At 37.9% G+C, this 24,077-nt stretch overlaps 11 protein-coding genes across 11 annotated transcripts; 7 read left to right on the top strand and 4 right to left on the bottom strand.

Annotated features, from left to right (window-relative positions):
• Positions 1-556: 556 nt before the first annotated feature.
• RHIMIDRAFT_204426 (uncharacterized protein) lies at positions 557-1,622 on the bottom strand (the record flags this gene model as incomplete). Its single annotated transcript, XM_023606758.1, has 4 exons — positions 557-854; positions 913-1,227; positions 1,279-1,398; positions 1,447-1,622. 4 exons carry the CDS (start codon positions 1,620-1,622, stop codon positions 557-559), a joined length of 909 nt encoding a protein of 302 aa, XP_023464875.1.
• A 918-nt stretch (positions 1,623-2,540) lies between these two features.
• On the top strand, positions 2,541-6,014 carry RHIMIDRAFT_238610 (DNA repair protein; the record flags this gene model as incomplete). The annotated part of the gene is made up of 20 exons (XM_023608998.1): positions 2,541-2,641; positions 2,701-2,834; positions 2,885-2,951; positions 3,022-3,309; positions 3,366-3,435; positions 3,501-3,552; positions 3,602-3,650; positions 3,704-3,748; positions 3,798-3,843; positions 3,895-4,085; positions 4,136-4,238; positions 4,304-4,339; positions 4,394-4,555; positions 4,609-4,644; positions 4,693-4,773; positions 4,821-5,040; positions 5,091-5,197; positions 5,245-5,685; positions 5,747-5,904; positions 5,972-6,014. The coding sequence occupies 20 exons, from the start codon at positions 2,541-2,543 to the stop codon at positions 6,012-6,014; spliced, it is 2,430 nt and encodes an 809-aa protein (XP_023464876.1).
• On the bottom strand, positions 5,994-7,353 carry RHIMIDRAFT_20863 (uncharacterized protein). The gene has a single exon (XM_023607074.1). The coding sequence runs from the start codon at positions 7,343-7,345 to the stop codon at positions 6,089-6,091; it is 1,257 nt and encodes a 418-aa protein (XP_023464877.1). The 5' UTR covers positions 7,346-7,353; the 3' UTR covers positions 5,994-6,088.
• A 572-nt stretch (positions 7,354-7,925) lies between these two features.
• On the top strand, positions 7,926-9,522 carry RHIMIDRAFT_244397 (rab GTPase activator; the record flags this gene model as incomplete). Its single annotated transcript, XM_023610066.1, has 6 exons — positions 7,926-7,928; positions 7,987-8,133; positions 8,185-8,509; positions 8,562-8,639; positions 8,692-8,854; positions 8,910-9,522. 6 exons carry the CDS (start codon positions 7,926-7,928, stop codon positions 9,520-9,522), a joined length of 1,329 nt encoding a protein of 442 aa, XP_023464878.1.
• An 864-nt stretch (positions 9,523-10,386) lies between these two features.
• Positions 10,387-11,171, bottom strand: RHIMIDRAFT_20900 (uncharacterized protein). Its single transcript, XM_023607101.1, has 3 exons — positions 11,018-11,171; positions 10,841-10,963; positions 10,387-10,791 (listed from the first exon to the last, which is right to left on the bottom strand). Exons 1-3 carry the CDS (start codon positions 11,120-11,122, stop codon positions 10,441-10,443), a joined length of 579 nt encoding a protein of 192 aa, XP_023464879.1. The 5' UTR covers positions 11,123-11,171; the 3' UTR covers positions 10,387-10,440.
• A 1,379-nt stretch (positions 11,172-12,550) lies between these two features.
• Positions 12,551-14,000, top strand: RHIMIDRAFT_204153 (MFS general substrate transporter; the record flags this gene model as incomplete). Its single annotated transcript, XM_023606740.1, has 4 exons — positions 12,551-13,031; positions 13,087-13,599; positions 13,650-13,761; positions 13,826-14,000. The coding sequence occupies 4 exons, from the start codon at positions 12,551-12,553 to the stop codon at positions 13,998-14,000; spliced, it is 1,281 nt and encodes a 426-aa protein (XP_023464880.1).
• Positions 14,001-15,139: 1,139 nt separating this feature from the next.
• RHIMIDRAFT_238616 (uncharacterized protein) lies at positions 15,140-15,859 on the bottom strand (the record flags this gene model as incomplete). Its single annotated transcript, XM_023608999.1, has 4 exons — positions 15,140-15,253; positions 15,314-15,456; positions 15,517-15,776; positions 15,831-15,859. The coding sequence occupies 4 exons, from the start codon at positions 15,857-15,859 to the stop codon at positions 15,140-15,142; spliced, it is 546 nt and encodes a 181-aa protein (XP_023464881.1).
• A 1,198-nt stretch (positions 15,860-17,057) lies between these two features.
• On the top strand, positions 17,058-20,899 carry RHIMIDRAFT_244401 (protein prenylyltransferase; the record flags this gene model as incomplete). Its single annotated transcript, XM_023610067.1, has 13 exons — positions 17,058-17,272; positions 17,328-17,741; positions 17,801-18,377; positions 18,438-18,575; positions 18,625-18,712; positions 18,772-18,883; positions 18,937-19,273; positions 19,323-19,580; positions 19,634-19,760; positions 19,808-19,922; positions 19,980-20,320; positions 20,375-20,499; positions 20,549-20,899. The coding sequence occupies 13 exons, from the start codon at positions 17,058-17,060 to the stop codon at positions 20,897-20,899; spliced, it is 3,198 nt and encodes a 1,065-aa protein (XP_023464882.1).
• Positions 20,900-21,042: 143 nt separating this feature from the next.
• On the top strand, positions 21,043-21,838 carry RHIMIDRAFT_20960 (uncharacterized protein). The gene has a single exon (XM_023607151.1). It carries the CDS (start codon positions 21,049-21,051, stop codon positions 21,715-21,717), a length of 669 nt encoding a protein of 222 aa, XP_023464883.1. The 5' UTR covers positions 21,043-21,048; the 3' UTR covers positions 21,718-21,838.
• Positions 21,839-21,991: 153 nt separating this feature from the next.
• Positions 21,992-22,529, top strand: RHIMIDRAFT_204118 (uncharacterized protein; the record flags this gene model as incomplete). The annotated part of the gene is made up of 2 exons (XM_023606737.1): positions 21,992-22,095; positions 22,154-22,529. Coding segments are annotated over 2 exons (480 nt in total), but the record flags the coding sequence as incomplete, so codon positions are not given.
• A 278-nt stretch (positions 22,530-22,807) lies between these two features.
• On the top strand, positions 22,808-24,074 carry RHIMIDRAFT_238620 (uncharacterized protein; the record flags this gene model as incomplete). Its single annotated transcript, XM_023609000.1, has 6 exons — positions 22,808-22,861; positions 22,931-22,948; positions 23,002-23,106; positions 23,158-23,361; positions 23,414-23,879; positions 23,941-24,074. 6 exons carry the CDS (start codon positions 22,808-22,810, stop codon positions 24,072-24,074), a joined length of 981 nt encoding a protein of 326 aa, XP_023464885.1.
• Positions 24,075-24,077: the final 3 nt, after the last annotated feature.

Consider the following 24,077-nt stretch of genomic DNA (forward strand, 5'->3'; position numbering starts at 1 on the left):
AAAAAGATGTTATTTAATGACTTTGTTTAACTTGTTTATAGATTCTCAATAAAGCTGCCTATGCAAAAGCCTCTAATGTGTCGTATAGAAGCAGAGGATTGGACGATGCTCTCCAATTAGCTCGACAAGCGCTTGTCATAATAGAGCCAGAAGCAATAGCAACCGATAGTACATATGGATCATTACGTGAACTATGGTTAAGCTTTGGCGAACAAGAGGGAGTTCATCTAACTGAAGAACAAGAACAGTTATTAAATACACTCGTGCTGACCTATCTCGAGGGTCAAAGTGGACAAGGTGTGAATGAGGTGAGCAGACGTGCATCGCCTGTATTAAGCGCAAATAACAACAAAGACGATGATGTGCCTTTATGGCAGCAATACAAAGATGCACGCTTACAAGCAGATGCTCTGTTGAAAGGTTTATAATAAAACATGTAGAATATGTCCCCTCCTTTTTGTAATGTATTTTTGTAAGAAAAATAAACAATTTTTTTTTCTATGATGCATAAATTTACAAAACATGACATGTTATATATGATGAACAGATGGGTATATCAATGCTTTGATTCAAGCTCATATTCGTTTCCATGAATGGGTGAGGACGATGATGCTTGCTGGAAATCATGAACACTTAAAAATGAGCCGCTGTCATCCATGCTGTACTTTGGCGGTGGTTCCTGTATGGTGCTTCTCGACAAGGATTCTTCTTCACTTTCATCATGCCTCAGTAACCTCTGTGCATCTTCTTCATCTGCTTGTAGTCGAATGGTTGTAGAACTGTCCTTGTCAGATTTGTGCTTCACAATGGTATCAATGACCCAAAACTGCAGAATATTCATGATGAGAGGGAAGCTAATGAATTAGATATGAGCATCAGTTCTTTTTTTTCAGAATATATACAACAACTTACATGAGCATCACGAATACAACCTGTAGCCTATAATTGCCCAAGGTCCATTCTAAAACCCACTCTCCAAAATCAGCTATCCATGGACATAGGTGAAATAGGACGACGACAATAACTTTCATAAGCATCAAGCTAATGATGTAGACAGCCAGCTGTTTTAACCAATGCTTAAGCTGTTGGGTGAAAGGTGGATCACCGTAAATGCCACTCTGAAATCCCACCCATCCTAACTTGGCAATCGCATGTTTAAATCCTGTCAATATGAGCCACAGTATCCCGACGCCAAGTGTTGTATCGACTAGTATGTTGAGAAAGTACCTAAAGAAAAGTTAAGTAATGCAATCCCCAGAATGAATTGTTCACTATTACCAAACACATGGATTTGCCTTGACACCTTCCTCGGGATTAATGCCAAAAAAGACAGCTGCTACAACATTGAGCGAATGAACAATGATTCCGCCCACTAACTGTTTGCTAACGTCAAATCCCCTATACACCTATTAGTTTTTTCCCAAACGAGATGCTCTATGAATCTACCATATTCTTAAAGGTCGTCTGGGCTTTTCTCTTTGTCGTTTATAAATCAAGGTTGAAAAGGCAGCTGCAGCTAAGCACAGTTGTACGATTATGCCAAACGTATCCATTAGCTTACAGCCCGCTTGTGGATCGTCTTCCGGTGGTGGTGAAGGAGGTGACCTAGAGTCTAGTATCATTCTTGTTTTCTCAAATAAAAAAGAAAAGAAAAGAGAGAAAAGGGAGAGAAAAAATAGTGTTTTAGAAAGGATGTTTTACACTTCTTTCTAAAAAAGGAAAGAAGGAAACTTTGCCATCACCCACTTTGAATAAAGCCCCGACCCACTTTTGTTTGACCTTTCTTTCATCCCATCTTTTTTTTTTCGTGCCAATGATAAAGAAGACTTTAAGAACCAGAAAACTGCGTTAAAAGAAACGGTCTTAAGCTCTGGGAATTTAATAGAGCTTTATCCCAGGTTCCATTGTGAGTGTAACTGGTTTGAACAGTGTTGGAGAGGATTATGCAAAGAAAAAATTACAGTTACAGAACTAAGTCAAAATATCCCCAGTAAGCAGTAGAAATAAATTTCAATAAACGTCCTGTTGGCCAAATCAAGAATAAATAGATAAGAAGATATTACAAAAGTGTTAGAGATACATCGAAGCATATGAATGGTCAATAAATGTGAGATTTCCATTCAGGACGATCCTTTAGATCCCTCAAACCTTTTGCGATCCCGACTACAACGACTGGGACAAAGCGGACAGGACATGCGCCACGTGTGTGAGCTGCTTACCTTTCGTATCATTCGTGCTCTCGATCACCTCAATGGCCCTGTCAAGCGTGTCGTAGCCTCGTTTCTTCGCTGGAGTTCTATTGATCCCGACAAATACCCTGAACAATCTCCATATGCTCTACTTTTTGCTTTATCAATAGCCTTTTTGAGATCATTGCCCTCCTTTCTTCAAGTTTCAACATGTTTACCCTTGATCCCAGAGATACTTGCATAATTAGTCTTGTCCAATTGGGTGGTTAAAAATTTACAAATAAAAACTATTGACTGAGTTAATCATTGCGCCCTTTTTCTTTCTTTTTCTCCATCTTCTTGTCTGGGTCTATGAATAAAAACAATGATCCTTATGGAGCCATCAAGTTTGGCGAATTTAAAAAGTACATGCAAAATAAGGAAGCAAAGCTAAAGGAGCAAGAAAAAGAAGTGTAAGCCATCTTTATATATTTCCTTTTTTGTCCTTTTGACACTCTAAAAATATAAAAAGAGGAAACAGATCGAGCCAGGAACTGCCACAGATATTCAAAGGTCTTTCCATTCACATCAATGGATACACACAACCATCTGCAACAGAATTAAGAAGGCTGATATTACAGCATGGCGGTGATTACCAGCATTATTGTATGTATCAGATTCTTGCTTGATTGCTTTCTTTAACAGTCTTACTACAGTAAAAAAGCTTCATGTAACACACATAATTGCAAGCAATTTAACAAATGCAAAGATGCAAGAATTTCGGTATAGCTGCGCACAATGTCATTTTTTCCTTTTAAGGCATTTTTCATTTTAACTTTTTCTCTCTCCTTAGAGCGTACAAAGTTGTAAAACCTAATTGGATTACAGATTCTATAAACGCTAGGCAACTGTTGCCGTGGCAAAATTATAGACTTGCATCCAAATCAAATAATCAAGCAGAGCTGCCAAGTGACTGGACAAAACAGACGTCTACTACAAACACTGGTTTTATTCAACGATACTACGAGACATCTAGGCTTCATCATTTATCAACCTGGAAAGCAGAATTAAAGGATATGATAGGGAGTATGGCCAATAAGGGGGATAGAAAGAGACAGAAGAAACCCTTTCGTATCATTATGTAAAACGATATCGGATCTAGCCTGCATATTTGGGTAACTCATCTACTTTTTTAAGGCACGTGGACTTTGATTGTTTTTTTGCTTCGGTTGGAATCAAGGATCGTCCTCACTTGAAAGACAAGCCGGTAAGTTTAAGTTTGTATGTTTATGTACTTGCGCGTAACTCATGTTTCTGGGGGCCCTCTTATAGGTAGCTGTAACTCATAGTAAAGGCGTTAGTGACGTTTCTTCTAGTGATATAGGTAAGCTAAAAAAAAAAAGAAGAAGGTTAGGTACTAAACGTTTTTAAAGCCTCATGCAACTACGTCGCCCGTTCTTTTGGTGTTCATAATGGAATGATGTACAGTGACAAGATTAACACGATTGCTCATGTTGACTCTTTATTTCATATAGTGTCAAGACAGCAAAGTCACTCTGTCCAGATATACATGTCATTCCGTAAGTTTTACGATGTGTATGTTTTCAAGTTTTTATAATGTCTGTATAGGTACGAATTTGAGAAATACAAATCAGTATCAGAAACATTCTACAAGGTACATGAAAAGAGAAGGTGGGGTTGTAGAGATTAATCTCCTATTTTTCAGATTCTTTTTCATTATGCCGATGAAATCGAAGTAGTTAGCGTAGATGAAGCCTTGATAGATGTTAGCTCACATATCAACACACCTTATCAGGGCGAGGAGGAGGCACTGGCGTTAAAGATTAGAAAGGAAATTCGGGATTCTACTGGTTGTGAAGTCAGTATAGGGATTGGTCCAAATATTCTATTAGCAAGGTTGAAACAATAGCATTTTAAAATAATCACGCTAATATTTTTTAAATCAGAATGTCTACTAAACGAGCAAAGCCATCCAATTTATTTTACTGTAAAACTGAAAAAGATAAACAAGAGCTACTGTTGACGCAATCAGTTTCTGGTCTACCAGGAGTAAGAAGGACAAAACAAAAAAAAAAAAAAGGAGGGAAACGTTAATTTTATTTTATTTTGCTTAGGTAGGCTATGCAACAGCGGAGAGACTGGCTACTATGGTAACTTTTTTTCTTTCCCTCAATAAGTTCCTTATGCTTTTTTTTTACGTTTAGGGAGTGCAAACGGTATCTGATTTAAAGAATATGAGTTTACAAGAATTAAAATCAAAACTGGGCCAAAAGCTGGGTCAAACCTTGTATAATTTTGCAAGAGGCATTGATAATCGACCACTGACTGTTAAACAACAGAGACAATCCGTTAGTGTCGAAGTGAATGTAGGAAAAGAAAAAAGAAAAAGTGAAAGATTTTCTTACAGTATGGCAAATAGTGGGGCGTACGATTTGAAAGTGAAGAGAATGAAAAGGTAAGGGTTTAATCTATATGGAACCATCTCAAACTCCTATCTTTATAGGCTTTTGTCCATGATCTGTGCCAAGAGCTCTCGAGCAGGCTAGTAAAATACAACTCACGAGGCAGGATGATCACAGTAAAGGTGGGTGAATCGCAATATAGTACTGAGAAAACTAATAAAAAAAAAAGATATTAAAAAGACAAGAAGGTGCAAAGGAACCTGCAAAACTCCTAGGACACGGTCAAATCGACGCATTTTCAAAGTCCTGTACATTAGCTGATTATACCCACGATGCAGACACCATCAGCAAACATGTATATTCAATGCTTAAATCTTTTCATTTCCATCATGCAGATATACGAGGGTTAGGTATACAAGTAACAAAACTGGATCAGGAAACGACCTCAGGTAAGAGTAGCAGCATACACTTGATGCATGTCTATTTACACATGTTGTAGACTTTCAAGAAAGATTGAATTTCAAAAGAAAGGTCATAAACGAACAAGAATCTCACAAAAGGACGCGCATCGAAGCGAATACTAAAAATAACCAAGCACAACTGATGGTAAAAGTGTCCTTTTTGCTCAACAAGAGAGACTTAACTATTTATAGAATGTAGATCCTGATGTATTTTTTGAACTACCTGAGCATGTACAAAAGGAAATGATGTCAAAATATAAGCTCGTATTTCAGACAGAAAAAGAAAAAGTGTATAGTTCACAGCTTGCTGAGCTACCTACTTGGTCACAGGTGGATCCGGAGGCATTGCTCGCTTTACCTGACGAGATGAGGGAGCAAGTTTTGAAGGCTTATAGTAATCACAAGCTGAAGCCCTCGACTAAAAGCAATATAACAAGGGCTAAAAAAAATAATAATGAGGTAACTCTTACGCAGCTGTTTGAATCAAAGAATCCTCCTTTGACCATACAAGATGGCCTTGATGGAGAGTCGATTGATATGGATGTGTGGAATATGTTACCTTCGTCCATACAGAAAGAGTTGTTGTTTGATATAGAAAAAAGGCGTAAGGAAGCAATGAGACGAGAAGAAAAAGTAAGGGCATATAAACACGTGAAAGCTCCATTGTTACTTATTATAGCACACTTTAATAAAGGCTGTAAAAAGAAAGGACGATAAGCTTCCTATTGGACTACCAAACGAACCCTCCTTGCAAGGATTAACTGATATAAACGATATTCGACGATTACTACGTGAATGGGTTTCAACGTTCAATGATGGACCTGAGCCAGAGGATGTTGCTTCCATTGGGAAGTATTTGATTGAGCTTGTCAATTCCTCGCATCTCGAGAAAGCACACCTTTTGATGCTTTACTTACAGTATCTCTCTAAAGATCATAATGATGAATGGAAAGCACAGGTGAAAACCATTCAAGAAAACTTAAACTGTGAACTTGTTCGATTATACCAGTGCTCTCTTTAAAATAAAAAACTATATTTATTGTTTAGCCCTACTTTGCATCACAATGTGCTTCATGTTTTGTGGTAATGTTGTTATGTCATTAAAGTCGCTTGGAGAGGTAGGTCCCGTAGTTGATTTTGAAGAATCGTTAAAGTAGTAATTTTGATCCATAGATGACCTATTGTCAAAGGGTCTAGTTGCCATGATGGGCGCGTGCATAAAGATATGGCTGTTGGTGCTACAGTTGCTATCCTTTCGACTGTATTCAATAGATGACATCCACTGCTCGTCTTCATCTTTTACATCGTTCAAATGTACGTTGACCCAACAAGAAGAAGACATCATGGGCTCATCCAGCGGGCTGCTTTCCTCAGGAAAGGATTGCTGTTGTTGCTGTCTTTCTAGAAGCTGATTAGCTGTGCTTGAAGTGATGGCGGATGATGAGGAAGTAGAAGAACAAGGGTAGTAGGATGACAAGACAGGATCCTTTTGGCTAGAGAAATCGTGTTCATATTCATTCAAAAACACCATGGGTGACAGTTTTTGTAAATTTAATTGACCGTCCGTTTCGTCATTTGTCAATGATGGATGAAGACTAGCCGAGAGAGAGAACACAGGGTTGGGTTGGTATGTGGAAGAAGACGAGGATAGAATACAGAGGTCCGAGGGATGATGTTGGGAATGAGAGCTGACCACTGGATATGGGTCGTTCGTATCCGAGCGAAGGTTTGAGGATAAAGGCAATATGATCTTTTTAAGCAGTTCATTCTTTTGTTGTCGAGGCTTCTTTAGCGAGCGCCTCGAAGGGGATGTGGCCACTCTTTTTTTTAAAGATAAAGGCCCACTTTTTGAAGCATAACCTTGGCTTGATTTGGGGCCACGACGGATAGAACCGGCGACGGAGGGCACAAGGCTGAGATGCCTGTGGGTAGGTAAAGAGGTAATAGGAGGTAATTCTTCGTCTGGTTTAGTTGGAGGAAATGCATCAATGATACCTTGCTCATCGAGAATATCACGAATATAATTCGACATCCGTTGCTGAGTGACGTTCTCATCAGAATCGTAAACTAGATCAGCGCGCATTAAGCCCAACATGTCAATGTTTTTACTATTACAGTCAACGTCGTGAGGTATAATGTCAATGGATAAACCAGGAGCTAACTGATAACGAGTGGGTACTCCCTTTGTGAAAATGTCAAGTAAATCTTTTGTGGTCTGAGCGTTTAGGTTTATCCAGTTGCCATGTCCAGCATAGAGACGATAGGCTCTGTTAGATGTCAATTGATTGGCCATAGAATTTGACAACTTTTCGAGAAAAGAAAGAAAGAATTCGAGAATGGGGTCTTTTTATAACGAAGAGAGACTAAAAAGAATCGATTGGAGGATATCTATTGTCAATGTCAGTGACATATTATTGTCATCTGCTATAACATATATATAGAAAATACGTCAAGAAAAAAAAATGAATAAAAAGGGGGTGTTTAGGCCAACTCTATGACAACTGATTAGTTTCACATGCTATTTGACAGCTTGATCTACTTTCTTCTACAGCTACATGAAGGTGACAACATTTTATAAAATGAGAAAAAGAAGGGGCGAGAGTAAGGGTTTCACAAGCATAAAGCTAAGCAACCAAAAATCGTACAGACTCTCGTGTTCAAAAGGGGGACACACGTTTTATTTTAATGCAGTAACGGAAGGGCACGTTATTAATTGGCTTAAAAATTAAAATGACCCCCATTCGTATCCCCTAGTTTGGGAAGTTTGCACATCGTTAAAGAGAGGAGGAAGTGAATATAAATAAGCTCAAGACGCCCTTTCTTTCTTTCTTTTTTTTCTTCTTCTTCTTTACTATTATTATTATTATTGCAAAATGGTAAAGAAAGACACAAAGAGAGAGAAAAAAAAGTAGAGACTGACACACTTCAAAAAAGGATGACAACTACGATATCATTGTTCTTGGCACTGGTTTAACTGAATGTATTCTCAGTGGTATCTTTTCTGTTGAAGGTAAGAAGGTACTTCATATGGACAGAAATGATTACTATGGTGGTGAATCTGCTTCATTGAACTTGAGTCAGGTAATAGATATTATATGTCATCTACCTTTCTTTACTGATTATTTTCATTAGCTCTATCGCAAGTACAGACCTGATACTGCAGTCCCTTCCGAGTTGGGCCGTGATCGTGACTACAACATTGACTTGATTCCCAAGTTTATGATGGCTAATGGCGAGATTGTTCGTTTCTTGACTCATACTGATGTCACTCGTTACTTGGAATTCAAGCAAATCTCGGGTTCATTTGTCTACAGAGACGGAAAGATTTCCAAGGTCCCTTCTAGTGAAACCGAAGCTGTATCATCTCCTTTATTGGGTCTTGTCGAGAAGCGTAGATTACAAAAGTTCTTTGAGTTCATTCAAAAGTGGAAGGATGATGATGAATCGACCCACGAAGGTAAATGATTTTTTGAATCAAAATGAGACTGTATTATGAACATATTCCTTAGGCTTGGATCTTGACACCAACACGATGGTTGATGTTTATGCAAAGTTTAACCTTGAACCGGGAACTCAAGACTTTATTGGTAAGTTTAATTGATATATAATAAATGATCGGAATTACTTATGCGGAAATAGGTCATGCCATGGCCCTTCACCTTGATGATGAATATCTCAAGCGTCCTGCTCGCGAAACAATTGAAAAGATCATCCTCTATGTTGCCTCTGTCGCACGTTATGGTAAGAGTCCTTACATTTACCCTCTTCATGGCTTAGGTGAACTTCCTCAATCATTTGCAAGGTAAGCTAATAAATTAAAATATTTTTATATTTGACACTCACATGTCCCGTTTTAGATTAAGTGCTATTTATGGTGGTACTTATATGCTTGACAGAGCTGCCGATGAAATCATTTATGAAAATGGTGTTGCTGTGGGTGTTCGCTCTGGAAATGAGGTTGCTAAGGCTAAGCAAATTATCTGTGATCCTTCTTATGCTAAGGATAAGGTGAAGGTCACCGGAAAGGTTGTGCGCGCCATCTGTTTCTTAAAGCACCCTATTCCTGATACAACTGACGCAGACTCTGTTCAGATCATCATTCCTCAAAATGAGCTTAACCGTCAGCACGATGTTTATGTTGCCAGTGTGTCCAGTAACCATGCTGTCTGCCCCAAGGATATGTATTTGGCCATTGTTTCAACTATTGTTGAAACTGATGATCCTGAATCTGAAATCAAGGCTGGTTTGGACATCTTGGGTCCTATTCACGATAAGTTCATCTCTGTATCCAACATTGAGGAGCCTATTGCTGATGGCACAGCAGACCAAGTATTTGTTTCCAAGTCTTATGATGCTACATCTCATTTTGAAACTGTTTGTGATGATGTCAAGAGCATCTATCGTCGTATGACTGGTAGTGATCTCGTCCTCAAGAAGAGATCAGATGCTGAACAACCAGAAGAAGCTTAATTTATTTCCCTTTAATTACAATTACTTACACACATACAAATCATCCACACTACTTGGCAATTTCTTCTCTCTCTTTTTTTCGCATCCCATTCATCAAACAATAAAAAAAAACCACTTATCCGTCTACACAAGCCACTTTAACACTCCGACACTGGGCCCTTTTTTCTAATTTTTTTAATCCTCTTTATTTGTTTCTTCCACCCTTGTCAATTGAAACCATGATTCCTTTTCGTGCATTATCAACAGCTACTAAACTCACAGTATCTCCTGTAGCTAGCATACAGGTTTTAAGCAGAACATATACACAGAAAGCAGGAAGAAGTAATGATAACTAATCATAAATATCTTGAACTAACTTCTTTCACATTAGGTCTTGAACAAGAAACCTTGAGTCTGTTGGAAGATACTATTGCCAGTAAGTAAAAAAAAATAAAAAATAAAAAAGAAGTACATAGGATAACCTTTTATGACAACAGAAGAAAAGTCTCGTACAACAACTGAAAGTGTTCAACGCTATCAAAAGATTCACCAAGAAGGTGATCTCTATCACCCACAAGACTTGAACGACAGCCGTTATAGAGAGTCATTAAGAGCTCGTCGTGGTAAATCTGCAACACCTACTCAAGATCCTTTTGAAGTACTTGATCTCAACCCACTTCATGAGTATAAAAACTACAAACTCTTGTCACAATTTGTATCTGACATTGGAAAGATTTTACCTCGTGAGCAAACTGGTATGTGTGTATGTGTTTATTGTATGTATAAAACTAAACTCATATATTATAGGTCTGAGTGCAAAGAATCAACGTAAATTAGCAAAAGCCATCAAGCGTGCAAGAGCAATAGGGCTCATGTCAAGCACAAACAACCACAGCAATTTCACACTTTAGACAATAAAAAGTAGTACATATAATGTTTTCATTCAATATCATAAAATTCAGTGGGAAATGATTCCTCTTCTGCCTTTTCTTTGGCTCTTTTCACTTTATCTGCCAAAAGTTCATCATCATAAAGAATATCCATTCTGATATACTTGTTGCAGCCAGAGACAGGGCAGGTAACTGCACCGTGGTTGATTCTGATCAATTGTGTGATTGCGGATTTTGTAAACGAGTGCTTGCATACTCTGCTTGTCATGGGCTGTTCAAGCCAAGATGTGGTAATAGGACATTTGAATGATAGCTTGGTTGGGCCCATGACAATCTCTTCATCATCGTTATTATTCTCTTCTGTTAAGGGCGGCATATCGATATCAGCATGCTTGACGTTCTGTTAAATGTTAGTTTACGTTACATTTATATGCATATATACACATTACCCAAATATGCTCTCTATAGAGAATGTATCTATCATTTGTCAAATATTTATCCTTTTCTGATCTGTTGTTGTATTCATTATCAAGTTTACTCAATTCTGCATCGTACATGGTCAAGACATCATTCTACAAAGGATTTAGTACATACTCTAAACATGCGTTTAAAAAGGAGGTACAAACAACTCGCTCTCCTCTCATAATATCATTTGGAATCTTTTCAATGGCTGTCTTTGTACTGTTTAATGTTGTTTCTAAATCAAGTAATTTCCTCATGTGCATGTCCATTTCCTTAATCTATGTCAATTAGTGTCAATGCTTATAGAATAACTTTATCTTGATCCTTACTTGATTCGTTTGATCAAGTTCTTCACGTTCCTTGCAATGTAGCGTAATGTTGTTTTGTCCTCTACGGATTAACTGTGCAAGACTGTCCAGATCATCATAGATTGCAGTGAATTTACTAATGTCTTCTGGTTTTAAATGAAAGTTTTCCAATACAGTTTGAGTAGATGCTAATATTTGATCGGCCATTGTTTATGTAAGGAAAAGTACTCTTTTTTTTTTTTTTTTTGTATATAGAGTTTATTCAAGTGCCGCAATGCACCAACGCTGTGGTAGCTACCATTACTTTTGTAATCCGCTGTCTATGACGCCGGAAAAGAATAAGATGCTGTGTGATATGAGATTTTATTCAATTGATAATAATGATAATCTATTGTACTAAACACACACATATGTACTTCATTTATAGTGTTATATACATTTGTTTTTAGGCCAAGATGACCATTGGATATTGATCAAGAAAAAAGACAAAATTTCCATAAAAGGAAATCAAATGAAAATTTACAGGTTTGTACAGTGTGTACGGTCCCGATTGACCATTTAGAAACAAATCTTTTGTAATATTGTCTGTCCATTATATTTGTGGCTGCTACCTTCTCTTGTTATTTTCTAAAAAGCACGAGAGATTTGCCTTTTCACTATATTTATCTTTTGAGTCAACATATTTGAATAATAAGCTTTTATTACTGTACCTTCTAAAGGTCAATTCACTCGTATCATACGCAGTATTAATGAACCGCCTGATGATGTCTCTTTCTGTTTGGTCTGTCAAAGGAAGGTAACCTGTTACAAGTAGGTCGGCTGCTTGTTCCAAGGTAGTCTTTAGCCAATAAATGTCTCTTTTTTCACAAAGAAACACTACATGCACCAGAAAATACAGCAGAAGTTAGACTAATGCTACCTCTACACATTACCTATGATGTCACCCAACAAAATTTCTCAAGCATCTTCGTTTGATTCATATAAAGAAGAAAAAGAGATAAAAAGAGATTTATATTTTTTTATTCTAATTTTAGTTGTCAATTGATCAATAAAGACCATTTAGCTCACTTGTAATTATGGTGAATTCGTATTTTACATTAAAGGGTATTCTACTCGAGCCTTACATGTAGTGCCTAGAAGAAGCACCTGTGGCATTGGCCTAATATCAAAGAACAAGAAGGACTAAAAATAACATTAAAAATAATTCTAATTCATAACATATCTGCTTACCTTTAAAGCGAAAATAATTATTTGTTTTCCGCAACATGATTGGTAAAAAAGTAAGCCACGAATTTGCGGAGCTCTTTAAAGATTAAAGGGGGGGGAGAGCATATATAAATGCTGGATATTGCAATGTGTACCTTTCTTTTTTCTTATTCTTTATTAATAATGGATAATTCTTCTACATTGATCGATGAAAATACACCGTTGGTTCAAAACAAACAAGAAAGACAAGAATCATTTAGAGATCTAAAGGGACATGTCAAGGCACTATTAGCTGCTTTTTATATGGCAATGATTGCTGGTCTTAACGATGGTACCTTGGGCAGCATTATTCCAAGAGTCAAGCAATACTATGATATTCCAAATGAAACGATTTCATTACTGTTCTTGTGTAGTGCCACAGGCTTCTTTATAAGTGCAGGATTTAATGGTTTTATTGTTCATCATATCGGACAGCTCAAAGCGATCTATCTTGGTGGAACTGTACAGCTGGCAGCCTATTTTGTACTCATGATGGGCCTTCCTTTCCCCATCATGGCCTCTGCTATGGTATGCTCTGGTATGGGTATGGCTCTGATGGACGCTGCAATGAACGTATTTACAGCTAATTTACCTCTTGCTACTCTTATGCTCAATATCTTGCACGGTAAGTAGAATGTACATGAAATACACACAAGTGGAGTGACTTTGTATATATACAGCCCTGTATGGTGTTGGCGCAATGATCAGCCCTTTAGTAGCCACTTATTTATTAGAGCATGATATCTCATGGAAAGGCATGTATATATTCTTGGCTGTTTGTTCCATCATCAACCTCATCACTATTACCATCGGATTTATGGGAGTCAAATTAGACGAAGAGCACGACGAAGATAATACAGATAACCAACAAAGCCGTAAAGCATTAACAAAAGCAGCTATTTTACATCCAATGACCATCATTGGCGCGCTATATATTCTGATCTATGTCGGCGATGAAGTTGTCGTAGGAGGATGGGGCTATACCTATCTAACCGAAGGACGTCATGGTGATCCAATCGCGATGGGTAGAGTCATCAGCGCATACTGGGCTGGTCTAGCAAGTGGAAGGATCTTGTTAGGTTACCTGGCTGGTAAATTTGGAGAGAAATTGATGATCACAGTGTTCACCATGATGATCATTGGTTGCTTGACCGTGATGTGTATTTCAGCTGATGTGGTTCTGAATTCATCTGGTAAAATAGAATGAATTACAAGAGATGTGCGGCCGACTGACGTCAATTAGTTATTATATCCATTGGCTTACTGTTAGGGCCCATGTTCCCTACAACTATCTCATTAGCATCTAAAGTACTTCCAAGAAGCTATCATACTACAGCCATTGGATTCATTTCTGCGTAAGTATATCATATGACTCCAAGATTGTTCATAATTAAACTTTAATTTTTTTGTCTACTATAGTTTGGGTGCAGGTGGTGCTGCATTATTCCCTTTCATCACTGGTATGATATCCGGTAGATTTGGTATACTATCTATGCCCTATGCTTGTATCATCATGACACTCGGTATGCTCGTTTTATGGGCAATGATTCCCTCTGATAAACCCTTTTTTGGTTATTTTCAAAAAAACAAGTAAAATACCTTACATGACAAACCTCGTGTGTGTGTAAATTCGATTTACAAAATCTATGCAGAAAATGTTCCGATAAGTCGGGAACGATGCATATACAAATATGTAAAGAAAATATGTTCATTGTCATCTTGTTGTACAAATGACCAGCAGATCATTATTCCCTTGGTCAAGTGCGCGCACGCGTATATAGAATGAGTCGATTTACCAGCTACGACAGAAAGACATATCAGGCTCTTTGAGATAGTTTTTGGAGTCGCATCAAGAAGTCATATACGCTGGTTGCTTATTTCTCCCAGTTTCCTATTTATCTAAATTATCGCAAATGGTGTGTCTTGTCAATTATTGCTTGTGTGATGTCAGTCTAGAATATTTGAACTGCAATACCCTTTTTGATTACGCAAATTACGGCATCACCGCCCGCGGGGCACACATTTTGTGATCCATGTAAAGGGAGAGACAGCCTATTTCGCTGTTAATCTTCGGTCTGGTAAAAGATCTTCTCGCATTGGTTCATTTTTCACACTTCCCTTTCATAAGGTCGGCTTGATCTGCTGTTGTTGAATAGCAACAGAGGTGACGAATACAGCTGTTTTGATGGTTGTTACCGCAGCGTCATAACTATGACTTGACCCTCACTAGGTAATTCAACCGCTTATGAGGGCGATAAAAAAAAAGGATTCGCTATGCGTGAGCATAGAGAGGTCTGTTCATAGGTGGCATATATCCTTGCTGGCTGTAGTATGAAGATGAGCCCCACTATCTGCTTTAAAAAAAAAAAAAGGTATTTAAACTATTAGCCTTTTGCTTAAATAATATAGCCTTTAACACCTTTATATACTAGGGAAGATATCTGGTCAAGCCTTAGGAGCTTCTCTGTGTCAATTGCCAATACGCTTACTTTTTGGTCTTTTTACTTGATTGATCTGCTTATCGTGCATTCCACATAAATTAAACAATGAAGGCAATGCTCAATTGTCAAGCCATGCTCTTTAAACCCTCTTATGCCACATATAAACAAAACCTCTAATTATAAAGCGTCTAATTCCCAGTTCTTTGACAAACACTTGTAAATAAATACTGCATTTTATATAGCGAATGTTATATATTTTTTTAACAAAAGAGGTGCTTTTATTCGAACTTTTTTAGGGGCTCCTAAAAGACTTGACATAAAGCTGCCTTTGTGCTGGAGGCGTTCCAGAAGTGGCGGCTTTCATCAAAAACTCTAAGCATTGCTTGGAGGATTTATCCACAAATTCCTAGTATTCTTGACAGTTAGTAAAGCAAATGCAATTATCTATTTGGTATTAAAATTTAACCTTCAGAGTGATCAACACGTTAAAGCACTGGTCCAAACGATTTAGATCAAGATTAGAACGGGGAATTAAAAATTCACCAAACTCAAATAGTCTATATATGTGTGTATAGACTAAATCCATGGCGTATACCGATGCCCTGTGTCCTAATTACAATGTGACTTTCAGTTTATCTTGTGTAAAAATATCTCTAACCTCTCACTTACCGCCAATAAGCATTCCAAAGTCTGAAATTTCGGTAGGGCAGTCTTTCGACAGCAAATAGTCAAACTCATCCTTCAGCAAGTTACAGAGCTTTGTAAAATCAGGGTGATATATGCGATCCTCTGTAATTACTTTCGGGCCTTTGACTTCAGCGTGGATTATCTGCTGTTCGTAGTCGTTGTAAATGACCTTATATCTTCCATTTGACTTACGACCTAGTCCACCCTTTCTTGCTTTGCTCCCCAATGCTTCTTCGTCAGAACTAGCAATGAATACAAATTTAAATCCGGGCTTCGGGTAGGCCAGTGCTCAAAACCTCTTATTTGATGGGTCTTTTTCCACCATTTTGCATAGCCACCAATATGGCAGCTTGCGCCATCCTCTTGGAAGATGAAATCTCTCTCTTCTTCATCTACCCTGTTTTTTAAACCAAGAGTGAAAGTTCTTAACCAAAATGTCAATATATACGTTCTTGTTTCCAGAACTATCAACGATCACCAAAGGCCCAGAGACTCCTGCCCAAAAATAGCTCCATAACATAACACTTCCATAGCCCTATTTTGCTGTGGGCTTAACGTGAGGAAACTCGTACCTTTCCCGACTTTACGAATAACTCTGGCCTCACTGTTATAGCCCTCTGTTATATTTAGCTTTAGTGTTATTGAAAAAAGGCTATTAAGTCGATGACTTGCGAATTAGATTCCTTATTAAGAAGAGCTGAATACCATTAAATTAAGTTTGGGTAGAGAATCTATGGCTGTTATTTATATTGTCGTCACTGACATTATTTATGCTTATACTATTATTGTTATACTAGTAGCTACTATAGTTGTTATTATAAGTTATTCTTATCAGATACGATAAAAGAATGTAAAGTAGAATGTATGCTCTACTGTAAGATTATACTCGGGTTATTATAATGATTATCTCATCAAACACGTCACCCTCCACCGTAAAGCGTGATTCATCCGACCAAACCACGCTTTCCCACTGTTCTTGAGCCCAGTCGACATGATCCGAGGCTCAACGGAGTCTTCTCTTCTTGTCTGTTTCTGTAAGAGATGGCTTATGTGCAACAAAGTACGATTTAAAGCTCATTTCCCTCAAGTAGCTGATTACTGTCTGTCGGGAGATTGTAATCTCAGCTTGCTGTAATTGGAATCACATAGAATTATAAGACGCAAATGGGCTTCTTATAATTCTTTCCAAGTGTCTTTGAGCTCTTTCGCTAAGTTTTTTTTTTTTTTTTGAGAGATCCAGTCTCACAAATTCTATCAATAACTTTTTGAACACTGCTCTTGAGCATCTGGACTATATCAGAAACACGATCCAAGGTGAACTGAACTTTATCGATCCAGAAGAAGGCCTAGTTCTTTTTAAGTTCGCGCTTTTGGCAAGAGCTATGGATGTTATCTGATGAATTTTGGCTTGCTATTGTTAAGATAGTTTCAAAGTCAGTGCAATCAACTCAGAGTGACTGCATTTTGAAACAACAAAAACGCCCAGCGTGGCCAAAAAACTGTTTGCCAAATCTGTATAAATTATGCCACCAAAAAAAGCACTAGATACTGATCCAGAAGAGAAGGAATCCTTTGAGAGCTTCTTGACCAGTCTTGAAGAAGAAACAAACATCGTGTCTGAAGAAGAAGAAGAAGAAATAGAGGAAGAATCCTTACTGGACGTAGAAGATAATGACGATGAGTTGATCGATGAACTAATGAGTGAAGAAGATGAACTTATTGACGATAGCGAAATCACGTAAATCAGCATACAGATCGTTGCAAGAATGTGAACTAATGTACAATTACTATAGTGATCTTTTGAACAGTTCTTTAAAGAAGCGTGAATTGTTGAAAACAGGCGGAACAGAAGAAATGGAAAGAGACATGGAAGAATTTGACAACAACCTGGCCATAAACACAGGCATTGGAAAATTAAAGAGAGGTGTCAAGAGAAAGATAACGGCTGGTGAAGTCCGATTACCAGAAGAGGTCAAACGAAAGCTCGGTGAAGCAAATGCATTGTATATTGGCAAAGACTACGGTAATGCTATTGCCATGTTACAGGAGGTTATCACAGATCATCCTGAGGCTTATCCCGCTTGGAATACGCTGGGTCTGGTGCATGAAGAACTTGGAAATACAGCCAAGTCACTTCAACTACGTATGGTTGCAGCACACATGTGTAATGATGCTTCGCTTTGGAAAGAGTTGGGACAAAAGTCAATGTAAAGTAACATCATGTATAAAATAGCATAAAAAAGTGTGAATCTAACCGTGCTTATAGTGAAAGCGATGCTTCTAAGCAAGCCATTTACTGTTTTTCAAAAGCATTAACCTTGGATCCATCAGATGTGGATGTATTATGGGATAGATCCTTTTTGTACAAGCAAACTGGAAGAAATGCAGAAGCGATAGAAGGATTTAAAAAGATTCTGGAGATAATGCCGCATCATTTTAAAGTTATTAATGAAATGGCTCAGATATACCGTGCTGAAGGAAAAACACAGGAGGCGATCCAGATGTATGAGGACGCTATTGTGTATCATACAGAAAATGACACTGGAGAGGATGAGGCAGATGGTGAAGAAGAGGAAGAGTTTAGCGATAAGTTGGGATACTCTGAAATCAATATGTTGAGTGAATTATATCTCGTTTTGAATGATTATTCTCGATGCTTGGATACAATCAAGACTGGTCTAAGACTGATACAGCATAGGCAGCATGAAACATGGTGGATAGATCATGCTGATGATGATGACGAGTATTTTGGAGATGACGACGCTAGAACAGACTTTCCAATTGAGCTGCGTGTGAGAATGGGTGTCTGTCGTGTTTATTTAGGACCAATTAAAGTGGCAAACGTAAGTCTGAATTGATAATATAATGATGAGACAATTAATTGTTATGCTTCTTGCTTATAGAAACACTTTGAATATTTATTACAATACCCAGCTACAACCTATCCAGACTTACATCAAGATATTGCCTATGCCTATTACGATAAGCGTCACTATGAATTGGCTTTAAAGGTGTTTCAAAGAATCATTGACGCATCAGATGTAAGTTAACGGACAAGGACTGGCCCCCTCGCTTACACATATTTTACAGGAAGTTGAAGTGGATCTTTTGATTCGTACTGCAGACTGTTATCGCGAGATGGGTGAATTAGATACAGCTGTTATGTTCTATATCAATGGTATATATATATCACATCATACTCAATAGTGTATTAACTGTTTATTTACCATTGTTTAGTTTTGGAAGAGCAACCAGAGAATTTGGACGTAATGGTGTCCCTTGCTACAGTATATGAAGAACAAGGAAAAGAAGAGCAGGCTCTTGACTTGTTAGAATTTGGCAAGTATTTGTACGCATTGTATTATAGTCTCTAACAATTGCAATAGTAATGAAGAAAAACAGAGAAGCACGTAGACTTAAGGAAGCCTCAAAGAGTCAAGAAGAAGGAAGAACTGAAGCTGGATCAAATGATGCATCTAAAAAGGCATCCATTTTTGATGAAAGCCGTGCAAGGACGGTAAAGGAGCTATATGACATACGACGTGCTCGAAGGCTGAGAGAAGAACAAGAAAAAGAGGTGGCTGCTATCGCCTTGTTTCAAAGACTGGACGAAATTGACAAACATACTGGCCCTGATGTAGTTGGTATGAATCGTGCACTGATGAGAGATTACATGAGGGCTGCTCAGGAACTATGGGAAGGATTTTATGCTATTCGCGCATTCTTTAGCAGCACAAGAGTAAGGCTACAACATTTGTACGAATACGTTGTTTAATCATTTTTATTAGAGTAAACGATTTGAAGGATTTTATGCTATAAGAAGAGGCAAAAAGAGACCAAATGCTCACTCAAGATTGGATGCACGATACATGGCTCAGCGTCTTCGAAAACGAGTGAAAAAAGAGAGTGAGGATGCTGCAAATAATGAGGAAATGGACGAGGAAGATAAACAAGATGAAAAGGAAGCCGAAGAAGAAATGAAGATGAGTGCTGCGACCCACTTTCGTACTATACCTTTTACTAAATGGTGTTATGTGTTCCTAAGGGTAATGATGATAAAGAAATGATAAAAAGGAAATATCATTAACATTTCTTATAGTATGCGTTTATGCTTGCTGTATCAAAACGAAAAGAAGAGACCCACGAGCTATTGAGAAGATGCTTTGAAGCAAATGTATTCTTTCAAGATCTTAAAATGAAAACATCCATAAAACTAGCACAAATAGGTATGATATATCAACAAGACGCATACCATTTTAACATTTCTTTACAGGCTGTGGTATAATTACTAAACATGAATTTATGGTGCAAGATGGAGCTCGTTGGTTATGTAACTTTTATCAATTTCAAAACGATCCTTTCAGAATTTACACTGCTGTTTTAAATGGGTAAGATAAAGATCATAGAATGGATTGAAATATTAATACTTTTTTTGGGGGAAATAGTGCAAGTAGTAGTTATTCTGGTCTAATATCTTATTCTCAGCTCAAATATACCTCTCGTATCGTTCGACTCATGGATGCCTTGGTCTTAAACTCAAAAGGAACAGGAGCAAACAATGTACCACTAGATGAAATTAAAGAATTGGATGACGCTATTAGAGCAATGAATGTTGATCCTTCAGCAAATGAGCAAAACTATATGCGTTTCTATGAGGTTCCTACTAATACGGATATGCAATCACTGTTTCGAATCGAAGCAAAATCACTCTCTCGTCCAAATCCAATTATCTTGACACTATTTGCTCATTTGATGAGTATATCAAGAAACCATCTTGCGGCAACTTGTAAGTACTAATTTTCTCTGTTGACATAATATTATACTAAAAGGCAATACATAGTATTTTACATGAGAGCGTACGCGATTGCTCCTCGAGACCCTGTCAACACATTGTGTTTGGGAATGTCATTCCTTCAAGCATCTACTCAGCGTAGATGTGATAATAGACATTTGCTGATTGTGCAGGTATGAAGTATAATCTATAAAGACACACTCATTTACATGTCCTATATAGGGTATGCTATTTATGCAGGAATATATGAGGATCATGGGTCGATGCCAAGAAAGTGAATATAATATGGCAGTTGCCTTTCATCTCATCGGTTTGACACATTTGGCCGTTCCTCACTATGAACGAGTGCTATGTTTGCCTTCTAAAGCAAAAGCACATATAGAAAAAGAAAAGCCTATAGAAGATGTATATAAATGGCCAGTGGATGATATGGATGAGGATGACAATGAGGATGAAGAGTATGATGAAACTGATCTTAAACATGAAGCAGCATATAACCTTCATCTTATTTACGTTATAAACGGTTCACCAGCTTTAGCAGAAATATTAATGATGAAATATTGTACTATATAAATTTAATAAACAATACCCCACACCCACGGAAAATATTATTAGCCCTTTTGGATGTCACATTCTAAACTTCTTAGTCAGCCGTTGCTGGGACTGTGAGAGAAAGAGTGCAACTATAAATTGTGAACCTGTTTCTTCCATACACACACAACATGCAATCTCCCACGGTTATTGGTAATTATTTCTCAACTTATACACGTTCCATCAGAATGGCTCTGATCCATTTGGACGTGTCTTTCCAATTTGAACAAGCTGATCCACACAGCTCATTGGCATACAAGTATAATCCATTTGGTAGAATACCTTCCTTCTTACATAAAGACAAGACAATTTTTGAAACATTAGCTATTCGTGAATATATCGATACTGTAATTTCAGATAAGTTGACACCTAAAGATCTAGACACAAGGATAAAAATGATCCAGATGATCAGTATCTTGAACGATTACGTGTTTCATCATGTTCTCTTTGGCGTTTCCAAGCGTCGTGATATGTATGAACAACAAGGCAAAAAGGAAGAAGAGATCAAACAACTACTAGAGGGCCCCTTAAAAAAGGCAGTATCGATTATTCAGGGTGTAGACAAGCTCGTACCTTGTAATGGACAAAAGTTCTTGTGTGGTGAACAGCTCACTTGGGCAGACTTTTTGTTGTTTCCAGTGATGGCAGACATGTACGCGATACGTGAAGGACCTGACTTTATAGCTTGTTCACCCAACTTAAGGCAATGGTTTCTCACCTTCCAAGCACGTAAAGAGGCAAAAGAAACCTTTCCAGGAACTATAGCTGATACATTGTCCAAGAAAAAATCAAATGTTTAAATAAATCTATTGCTGCGCATTTGCATGACTTCTTCATTTCAATCACCGATATTTTTCGTGGTACCTTCATGTATGTCCGGAGCACAGGGTACTCAGGGCAACGTCATCTGATCCAAAGGAAACAAACCATAAAATTGGATATCAATCCATCCATCCATTATTTTTCTTATATAGCAAAATGTCTGACACTGAAGAAAAAAAGCCCGTTGAACAAGTAAAACGAAAAAAAGATGAAGCTAATGACTTTACTAAAATGTCACATGTTGTCAATTAGCAAGAGGTTGAAGAAGAACCTGATGTTCACTTTGAACCAGTCATCAAATTAGACCAAGTTGAAACAAAGACTAATGAAGAAGATGAAGAAGTTCTCTTCAAAATGTATGAAAAATATATATGTAATTATTTACAATTATGTACTCATGTTAATATATTCTAGGCGTGCTAAATTATTCCGTTTTGATGCCGGTGCTGGTGAATGGAAGGAACGTGGTACTGGTGATGTTCGATTTTTAAAGCACAAAGAAAACAAAAAGATTCGTCTCGTCATGCGTCGTGATAAAACACTCAAAGTTTGCGCCAACCACTATGTTGAAACTTATATGAAACTTCAGCCTAATGTTGGATCTGACCGTTCTTGGGTTTGGAAGGTCTCTGCTGATGTCTCTGAAGGCACACCCACTGCTGAGACTTTAGCTATTCGTTTTGCTAATTCTGATAATGCCAATGCTTTCAAAGAAGAATTTGAAAAGGCTCAAACTCACAATGCCTCATTGAAAGCAGAGGAAAAGAAAGACGAAGAAAAGAAAGACTAAATGTCTTGCGCTTTGTTTAATAAAATCAAGAAAACGAATTGACAATTCTCCCTTCATTCTCATTCATGTTTATCTCCATTGAACCCCCTTTCATACCTTCTTTATAACATCAATAAACCCTTTATATATCTACTTGTCAAGCATTCAGTCGTACGCGCACATACACACGCATTATTGCTATTGTATGAAAAGGGTTACTAAAGGGAGTTTCAAATAAAATTCGCAAGGTGTGTATAAAGTCTCAAATTTTTCTTTTCATTCACAAAAACTCCCACATGATGCAACAACCACAATCACTCTTGGGTGAACTGGTCGTCGTTGCTCTGAAAGCAGTAAATACAATATAACAAAGAAAAGAAAGAGAGAGAGAATCTGATTGTATACTTTTATATTCTTTATAGGAAAACTTACAACACCAGGTATGTAAGTTGATAAGATATGAGCTACTCTTTATATAACAAACATCAAAAAGGCGACTAGTAAACAAGATCCATTCTGTATATTCAGAGTGAATGAAGTAGTGAAAAGGACAAAGACAGACTATGGAGGAGGCTCATACCCTATTTGGGATGATCAGGTAATACAACACGTTCAATAAAAAAAGCTTGGCCATTGATCTCCAAGTTAGGTTAATATTCCTATAAGACAAGGTCAACATCGACTACATGTTCAGATATTCGATAAGGAAGCAAATGCAAGGAATTTGATGGGAGAAGGAGTTGTTGATCTGACAAAAGTATTGAGAGAAAGGGAACATGATGGATATTTTCCAGTAAAATATCAAGGCAAACATGGAGGAGAAATATACTTGGAACTGACATTTTATCCCATTGTAAGATAAAGTAATCATACCAAAGTTTGACAGCTTATATTTCTTAATTTAGCAACAATCTATGGCAAGACCACAGCAACCTGTGAGATATCAATATCCTCCAGGATCTAATGGATATCGCCCACGTCCACTTCCACCATTGCCTCAGCAACAGCAACAGTCTCATGGACATTATGCACCATCTCATCAACGTCCTCCGCCTCATCAACGGCCACCACCTCCACATCCAGTAACACATGCTCCTTATTCTGCGCCTCCACATCCATCCACACCTATGCCACCCCGCCCACCACCACCACATATGTCTCATTACCATTCAACGCCCCTCCCTCCCCATTCGGCGCCTCCACAGCATTCAGTACCACCATATCCTCCACACTCAATGCCATTACCTAGTCAGCATCCACCTTACCCTCAGCCAAGACCTTCAACCTCATCACAAATCATGTCACCTTCACAACCGTTGCTGTCATCTCCTTATCACCCAGCAGCATCGCCAGCTCCTAGACCGATACAAGGTAAGTCATATATATATATATCTTTGTATGTGATTAGTCTTTGTTGATTCTTTTTGTTCAGGTTCACCTTATCCACCTAGGCCGCCTGGGCCTTATCAACCAAGTCCAATGCCTCAAGCGAGACCTTATCCTCCAGGGCAATCCATGAGACCGATGCCACCTAGTAATAGACCCAACATGTACCCACCTTACTAACCT

The sequence above is a fragment of the Rhizopus microsporus genome (genome assembly GCF_002708625.1).
Source record: "Rhizopus microsporus ATCC 52813 unplaced genomic scaffold scaffold_11, whole genome shotgun sequence".
Taxonomy (NCBI): Eukaryota; Fungi; Mucoromycota; class Mucoromycetes; order Mucorales; family Rhizopodaceae; genus Rhizopus; species Rhizopus microsporus.